Here is an 8,746-nt window from a genome sequence, read left to right as displayed (position 1 = left end):
TGGGACAAAGTCATTGTTATGCAAGTCCAAGTCGAGTCGCAAGTCATCAAATTCATGACTCGAGTCTGACTCGAGTCCAAGTCACATGACTCGAGTCCACACCTCTGGTAAGCGCCACAGTAAACCTGGCGATCAGAGTTCAATTCCGGGCCATGGCTAACATCAGTGATGAGTGATATCTGAACAGGTCCTGCCCTTCCCTTCACAAACCAGCACTGACTAGCAGGGTGAAGTATGGTCGAGAAAAACACCCATAACCAACATGGCGTAGACAGGCATTCATCCATAAGGGTGATTGAGAATCACTTAGATTTATCTTATTTTGTTATGGGTGAAGAGGTGGCGAAGTCGTTCGCACACCATGGAAACGACTTCATCAATCCAACCGTGGAATTTCCGGGTTAGGCTGCATGTTGAGCATTTTTTTATCTCAACCATTTGCCACGCACTACTCTAACATTTTGAGTTGAAGAGAATAACCTCACCGCTCTACCCTTATGTCGAATTTGTTTCGCTTCGTATGTCCTAGGAATGTCTAGACATTTCCAGCTTTCACCACAAGACCCATTTCCATAGGGAAGACGGATACAAGCCGCGTTGAACTTCAACAGTTCTTCTTCAGTCCAAAACGTTGTCAGACATGCAACTGGGTGTGCCTGGAAAGTCCTAGACTACCCGAAAGGGTAGACTTTGTCCATTCTTGTGAATCACACGCCTACATTGAGTCCACTCACGTGTTTCCTTATTGATCTCCCCAACACCTGCCCTCATCACATGTGCAAAATGCTGCCTTATCACTTCAACGTTTATTAGCCGATGGCTCTGCTTTCTTTTTGCAAGCCATCACTCTTTCCACACGTGCTGATTTCCAGAAATCTCTTTAGAATCCACATTTCACCCATCACATGTTGTTCCATCCGTTTACTAAGAGTCCATGTTCAGTATAGCAATACTGACGAAACATGCAGGAGTATAGAGCAATATTGACCAAACGTAACATTCAGTACTCCGTGCATGTATAAAGTATTGGTTTTGGCTCGGGATACCATGTGGGGTGGTTCTTTAGCACGTGGCCCGTGGGAGAGCCACGCGTATCACGTGACCGGAAGCACGTGGCCGAACACGCCCCGAAGGCATTCAGTACAAAATACTAAATGTAAAGTAAATATAAATGTAATATAAATTATATGTAAATAAAGATATCATGAAATATATCAATATGGTGTAGTGATGAGCAAGTAGCGCTGCGAACCCTGCCCACCGAGTTCGATTCCCGCTCACGGCCACTAATATATTTGAACCGGTGTTGGGCCTCCCCTAAATAGTCTCAGCCTCAAACGAGTTCCTTGTTCGATGATGTATCATCGTTACTGGGGATATAAAGGCGGCCGGGCGTGGTGATGGGTCACCCACCTGCTCGTTCACCGTACCGGCATTCATAAGTGTTCGTCTTTTAAGGCTACACGGGGGAATCTTTGCCCGATAGGCCACGTGCTCTTGGTGAATGTGGTACGAGTGGCTCCGTCGGGACACCGCGAGGTGCTGTTGTTACTTCTTACAACGTACACTGTACACAGACATGAACTGCAAGTACCATACCTGTCAACCCCTTGTCAGTGCCCTACCTTATTACGGACCAATTCAGACCTTATTGGTCACCCCGTGCCCCTTATCAATCTCAACGTTCATCCTACAAAGTCCCATCACGAGGGAGAAACGCAAGACCAAAACATGTTTTTTGAACGTATGGATCTCAAAACTAAATTTCAAGAATACGGGTGGGGGGGGGGTTAAACGGTATGGCTTTGACAGGTTATGAAGTACAGACACCGCAGATATGCAGATGGGGGCCGTCTGTAAATGACGTCACACACCTATGGGGGGAGGGGGGGTCAGACATTTGTGACGATGTGTGACGAGGGGGGGGGGTGAGAAATGTGACGTCACATCAAAATGCTCAACTTTAAATAGACAACACGTTCTACTTAATCAAATAGACTTTTAATAAATGTTTTCTCCTACATCAGAGTGCAGCGCCACATTAAATACGCACTACAATGACAATAGTTTAAAGCGATTTGAAGCATTTTTTATTTTGGGGGGGGGGGGCAGAGCTTTCTGACGTCATATTTGAGGGGGGGGTCTGACTTTTTGTGACGCCGTGTGACGAAGGGGAGTGGGGGGAGTACAAAAATCGTCCAAAACCGCGTGACGTCATTTATGGACGGCCCCATGGAGGAACAGGCGTCGAGTCGTCCACGTTTCCTCCTCGCCGCTCAATGAGAAGGGGAACTTCATTCGTTCAACCACTCAGTGGCGGTGACATCACCACGGCCCCTTGTGCCAAGCTAGGTACACACACACACACAAACATGGTCGATAAACACGTGAGTACCTATATCCATACTCAACAGTGATGTACACATCGTATAAACGCAGACAGTAATGTAATCGTCTCGAATTGCAACACACATTGCCTATAAAGTCACTGTACAGTGCGGTACAGTGCACACGTGGTCAGGGCCACTGTACACCACACAGCACTGAGCACGTCCCGTGTATGAACCCCACACACGAGCGGGACGTATTTAACTGAATTAAAACAAACACGCTAGGTACCCCTCCCCCCCCCAACACACACGCACAGATAGCGATAGTCGAGTGGGAATTAAAACGCAAATACTAAAAAATTCGCTTCTAATCAATAACCCATCCCCCACAACGCCCCAGGGGGGAGGGAGCGAGAGGGGGGGAGGCTTCGTTGTTCTCGGCGCTCACGTGACCGACCCCGGGGTGACGTCACCCGCGCGAGGCGGGAATGACGTCACGTGGAAAATTCCGGAGGGGGCGGGTGGATTATACGAAGTCGCCGAAAGGGTGGGGGGGGGGAGGTGATGGGAGGGTGAGTTAATACTTAAGCCACTTCTGTACATCGTGAAATGTTGAGGCTTTTAGATGCTAAGGAGTTGAACAGGCGGTGAATTGGCAGCGAGGTAAACTACGAAACGCCCGGGGTAATTGGTGCCGGTCTCAATGGACTCTCCCTCCCCCCCTCTCGGTGGCACTTCCCAGTTGGTTCAGTCGGCTCCCCTGTCACCCCTTCCCCTCCCCCACGTTGGACGTTGCGCAAGACCCGGGGCCTGTGGCAGCATTCCATTCAAACCGGCGGGGTCGCGCTCCGATTGGCTGCCTTCCAACGATGGGCGGAGCCAAATCTCGCGCGCCTCGATGCGATTGGTCGGCGCCGGAGAAGTAGGTGGCAACGGGTGACGTCACGTACTACCGGGGTACATAAGCACCGGTGCGGCGGTTGGCTCAGTCATTGGTTCGAGGTTCGTGATGCAGGATCCCGGGTTTCGCGCCCCGACTTTGTGACAATATCCCCACCACAACCGCTTTAAACGCACCAGCGAAACGAAAGACCTCTCTACTATTAACACGATCCGTTACATTACATTATTAGGAACGCGGCCGGTGTGTGTTGGATACTCTGCGTAGCCTCCTTGAACGCACGACCCCCAACGCGGCGGTGTAGAGAGAGAGAAGGGAAGGGGACGGACGCTTGCTTGGCCATGGAGGCGGAGCGCCTGATCGCGCTCTCCCTGGGCAAGATGCACTGCAGCCCGCGGGGCGGACTCAGCCTCCACCGCAGCCTCCTCGTCTCGTACGTGCTGCGCAGCGCCCAGCGCGCCTACTTTGACGAGGAGCCGCGTCTCGTCGCCGCGCAGCGAGCACACGCCGCGATCTTCTCCCAGCAGCAACAACAACAGCAGCAGCCACCGCTACCTCCGCCGCAGCTCTCGCCGCCGCTGCCTCCGACGCCGCCCGAGAGCGGCGACGGCTCCGACGCCGAGACGCTGAGCGCCGTGGCCGCCATCGCCGCCACTCTGTGCGGGAGCTACCATCACCACCCCCACCACTCGTTGGACGAGTCCGGCCGTGACGTCATCGCCACGCCCCCTGCGGGGGGTGGAGCCAAGGGGGGCTACGTCACAGTGGGCGGGCATGACGAGCAGGAGGCGGGCACGTGGGCGGGAGCTGTCGACGATGATGGAGGAGGAGGAAGACGCGGCGGCTGTGGAGATTGCGACGGCGACGTGGAGGAGGCGGAAAGCGCGAGCGAGTGCAGCGTCGTTTGGGACCTGGACGCGAACGTGGTGGCCGCCACGCAGCAGCAGCAACGCGGAGCCGCTCGCCGCAAGCGCCGCAACTGCTGCCCGCGGCGAACGCGGCCCGCGCTGAGCGCGCACGACGACAACGACGAGGTGGTGGAGGAGGAGGAGGACGCGGCGGGGGTGGGAGATGGTGACGCGGGGCTGCGGGAGGAGAGGCAGCAGCAGCGGCGGCGAGGAGGAGGAGGAGATGCCGAGGAGGATGAAGATGAGAATGAGGAGGGTGGTGCCAAGCGGCCCCGGCGGAGCGCGGGAGATTCGGCGGCGGCGGCGCTCACGGGGCTCGAGTCGGGGCTCGCGGGGCTCTGCGCGGCGCCGGCGCGGACCTCGGGCGGAGGGGGAGCCCTGGACGCCGCGTGGCAGACCCCCATCGCGGCCTTCTGACTGTGACGCGAGGCCTGCCGGGGGCTGCTGCTGCTGCTACTACTCCCATCCTCTCCCCGTGCAGCCTCGCGAATCCGACAGGAAGGGGTTTGAATAACCCCCCCCCTCCTTTCTCTCTCCCACCCCCCACCGGGGTGGCCGTGCCGGGCTGTTACGCGCTTGCCCGGCCGTCTTTGTCTCCCTCCCTCCTCTCGACGCTGGCGTTCACACCGCGAGAGGTCGGTCCCAAGATTGGGAAGGGTTTTGGTTCCCAGCGATGGGAACCATTGGACGGGGAGGAATCGAACTCTGTTCGCGGTGGGGGTCTAATCGCCTCCCCCTCCTCCCCACGCCTGCGCTGTCCGCATAGACTGTCGTGCTGTACACACCGCCAGGGTAAGCCGCGGTGGCAGGCGAAGAGGGGGGGGGGGCCGAAGCCCACCAGCAGTGCTGGGGGGGGGGGTGGCCGGGCGAGAGAGACGGAGCCGCGTGGCTCGGAACTGTGAATAGAGGCGCGGAGTTTTTAAATTCACACGCAGGCCACCACGGCCTCGTCCATCGGCCTGGAGGAGATTGCCTCGCGAGGTTCATAATTGACGTGTCAGGGGCTCGGGAGCGACTGAGAGGAGCCGGGCAGAGAGAGAAAGAGGGAGGGAACCATTCCCGTTACGAATGACTGCAAACAAAACGTCTACGACGGTGCGCGTTGTGGAATTTTTTTTTATTATTGTTGTATGACAATGCAGCCTCGCCCTGCTATGCCGGAGTGAAATGTATGTTTTTGGTGGCACTCAGCTGCCCGATATGTATCGGTGGGGGGGGGGGGGACGACCCCCCCCCCTAGTGGTGGCGGGGGAGGGAGTCGCCTTTACTGCCCCCCACGAACGCGTGATGAAGAATTCCGCCTGACTTTGGGAGTGCTCTCGACTCGTCCGTCGTTCACTCTCAATCCCTCGATTCTAACCTCAACACTAAAGCCTTAACCCCCACCACCACCATCGCCCAAAACGAAAAGCGAGTGAAGACGGGGGAGTGGGGGGTGGGAGAGGGGTTGGTTGTTTTCCTCCTTTTTCGTCAAGTTAAATAAGCGGGAGTTAATTATTTCAACTTGTAACGAGAGATCGAGAGAGGTGGGGGGGGTGGCTGGAGGAGGAACCACAGACACGAACCTGGAAGACGGCGGCAGCAGCCACGCGGGTGAGAAAGCCTTCGCTACCAATAATTTCCCAAGCTCTGCGGTCCTCTTCTATTAAAAAAAATGAAGGCGCGTTATCGGCCAAATTGATCATTGTGAGAGTGGGGGGGGTGGTGAGGACACTCATAACACGCGGAGACGGACAGCCAGACACGGGGCCTTGGCGACAAACCTCCCGGTCATCCCGCGATTCGAGTAGCACAATCGGCGGCTGTCTGTGTCTTCTGGGTTATAAAATGCGACAGGGATATGATATGATAACCGTTACACACGGGATACGCCATACAGATCTTTTTATCCGTGTTTGTTACGTGCTCAGCCTGAAGTGATAAAGGAAATTGTCCAGGTGCCGATACGGCCCCGTACCGTAGTTGTAAAACAACTTGGAAGATGATTTGTCTTTTTGTTTTTTTTTGTAAGCAAAACCGTTTAAAAAAATGCCACACTTGACAGTGGAGAGCGTTTAATATTAAAGTAAGCGCCTGTATCTCCCCCTCCATCAATAGTTTATGATAATGGGCAGCAGGTGAGATGGTGTTGTCTAGGGGAAACGAAACTCTTCTCAAGCTATTTGCTATTCAATTGGTTGCTGAAACTTGCTAATAATGAGGCCCGCTTAGAGGGGGGGGGGATTATTACTGTTAGAAAGATTTATCCTAAAAGTGGTGTTATGCCGCCCGCACGGTTGATGCGGTGAGCCGCCAAGGGTCTTCTCGTGTCTCCCAAAGCCTTGGCCAGTTCCGACTTTTTGCCCGGATGATGATTCACTTAGCTGTTTTTTTTGCCAGTGGTCAGGGCATAGACACATGCCAGCATGGCCTGGCAGTGCGACACGGGAGTTGTCATTTTTCCCAACACCCCACCACCTTTCAGCGCTGTTCAGAGATGGTTGCAATGATTACTCTTCGTAGAGGGTTTTTTTTAAAGAATTGAGAGCCATTAAAGTTACATTCTCGTTTAAAGTGGCTTTATTGGCCGAGCACCAGTAACTTTAGCGTGTGTATCCATTATTTAGTGAGAACATTGCCTTATATCGCCTAACTAATTAACCCAAGTGTTAAAAAAGTTACCTTGACTGTTCGATCTGCTGACAGAGGTCGCATTTCAGGCACATCATCCCTATCCTTCGGTCGATTAAAACGAGCACCTCTTTAACAGATACAGCAACTATGCTCATCCTGTAACCGCCAGGGGAATGTGGAATGTCCACCGAATGGCTCTGGATTTAAAAGTCGGGGTTACCCCCCCCCCCCCACTTTTGTGGAAAACGATGCACGGGCGAAGGAGCCCAACGCGGCGCTGAAGATTCCTCGCGCGAATATATTCGATACGTGGAAGGGTGGCGGTGTAGTGAAATGTCACGCTTGTTGGTGGAAGGAAATCGGGAGGTCTGAGATTAAAAAAGGTTTCGCGGCATTTATGCAATTGTGTGGTTAAATCTGGTCAAATAATCCCTCTTCCTCCCCCCATGAGCTGCACAGTGCAGGGAGGTCCTCATCCAGCAGTGGATTGACACAAGGCCTCATCCTCTAAGTATATGGAAGTGTGGAGTCGAGGCGGTTGTAACCTTGGTTCCTGCTAGGCGGCGGAGGGCCTGGACAACACTATCAGTGGTTACATCTGCAGTGTACCCAACGGCACACGGATAACGTTAATTATAATGAACAGAATAATAAGTTGTTAAAGCAGTGGTGGCAATTGGCCTCGTCCCGAAATACTGCAGGGCAGTTGATGGTGACGATAACAAATGGTATGAGAACTATACTCCCAACCTGGTGTGAATGTGCATCATTTTCAGTTCGCCCTCTGTATAAGACAGAGTTGAATCGCTGTCTTTCTCCAGCAGTGGATTGACCATGGCTCATTGTTGACGGCTCTATCCCCTCTCCCATGTAGATCATGGTGATGGTGTAGACTGCCTCGATTGCCAGGCCTTGGGCAGTTTGGACTGTGGCGATGTGTTGGAACGCAGTCTGGCCTGCCTGATGGTCATGCCTTGACTCTGGTTGTCTTATGTTTAAGGCAGTTTCAAATACCTGGATGTCTTAATATTAATGTGGCCATGTACAGTACTTAAAACTGAACGTAACCCTCTTATAATATGTGCTGCTTTGTCAAAAGTTGTAGCCTTGAAACGGTCTCATCCACGTAAAAACAACGTTACTTCGATCCAGCCTGAATGTCGAGTGGGACAGCAGCTCATTGTTATTACGTTGTGATTCTGGAGAAAACGTGGTGGGGGGGATATTTCGAATTCGAGTGGCATACTGTGTTGACTTTTAACATTTTTGGTGTATTTAAAGTAGACAAAATACTTGATGATTGACCGGTTAAAATGAAATTTTATTGAGTTCTTGATTTGAATTGAACCTACAAAAAACTATAAAGTTAGTGATACATTTTCTATAATTGATAAGACTGTCCGATGTACGGGGAGGGCGGGGGGGGGATTGGTTTGAATGACGTTATTGATTACTGTCAATTGTGGAGAAAGCTCCGCTGCCTGCTGTTGGTAACTTATTCCTTTGTTCATCGCGTTTGTGTTCAATTTTCTTGTCTGGCCACGGTTGGAGGAGGGGTCTGAATAAAGGTTATTCTATTTTTTTTTATCTCTTTCGCTTCCTCTTTTTTAAATTGATGATTAACAAGAAGCCGCAGTCGTGCGACTGGGCATGTAACCCAAACTATGGGCCATTTCGTGAACGCAACTGTAGTCTTGCACTCATTCAAGGGAAGAGGCATAGTCAAACACTTCACGGACACTTAAGCCCTCTCGTGCCGATCATACGTCCACATTGCCATTTATCTCCAGAAGATATTGCCATCATGGGTACGAAGAGAATGATGAGTGTTAATGGCACTGGTTAAGGCGGGAGCTCTTAAACGGAACATGACATTTCTCAAGAAACAACGTAAAATACGAATGTCGTTGAGAATAAAAATAAGCAGGCAATACATATCCTTCACATATCTGTGTACCTGCATACAAGTGTATTACACAAGCCATCAGCCGCAT

General features: G+C 52.3%; 1 protein-coding gene across 1 annotated transcript; it reads left to right on the top strand.

Moving 5' to 3' along the window:
- Positions 1 to 3,300: 3,300 nt before the first annotated feature.
- Positions 3,301 to 8,155, top strand: LOC144933183 (uncharacterized). Its single transcript, XM_078857802.1, has one exon. It carries the CDS (start codon positions 3,573 to 3,575, stop codon positions 4,554 to 4,556), a length of 984 nt encoding a protein of 327 aa, XP_078713928.1. The 5' UTR covers positions 3,301 to 3,572; the 3' UTR covers positions 4,557 to 8,155.
- Positions 8,156 to 8,746: the final 591 nt, after the last annotated feature.

This window comes from Lampetra fluviatilis, chromosome 6 (assembly GCF_964198595.1).
Source record: "Lampetra fluviatilis chromosome 6, kcLamFluv1.1, whole genome shotgun sequence".
NCBI classification, from domain to species: Eukaryota; Metazoa; Chordata; class Hyperoartia; order Petromyzontiformes; family Petromyzontidae; genus Lampetra; species Lampetra fluviatilis.
This window is presented reverse-complemented; position numbering and strand designations above follow the sequence as displayed.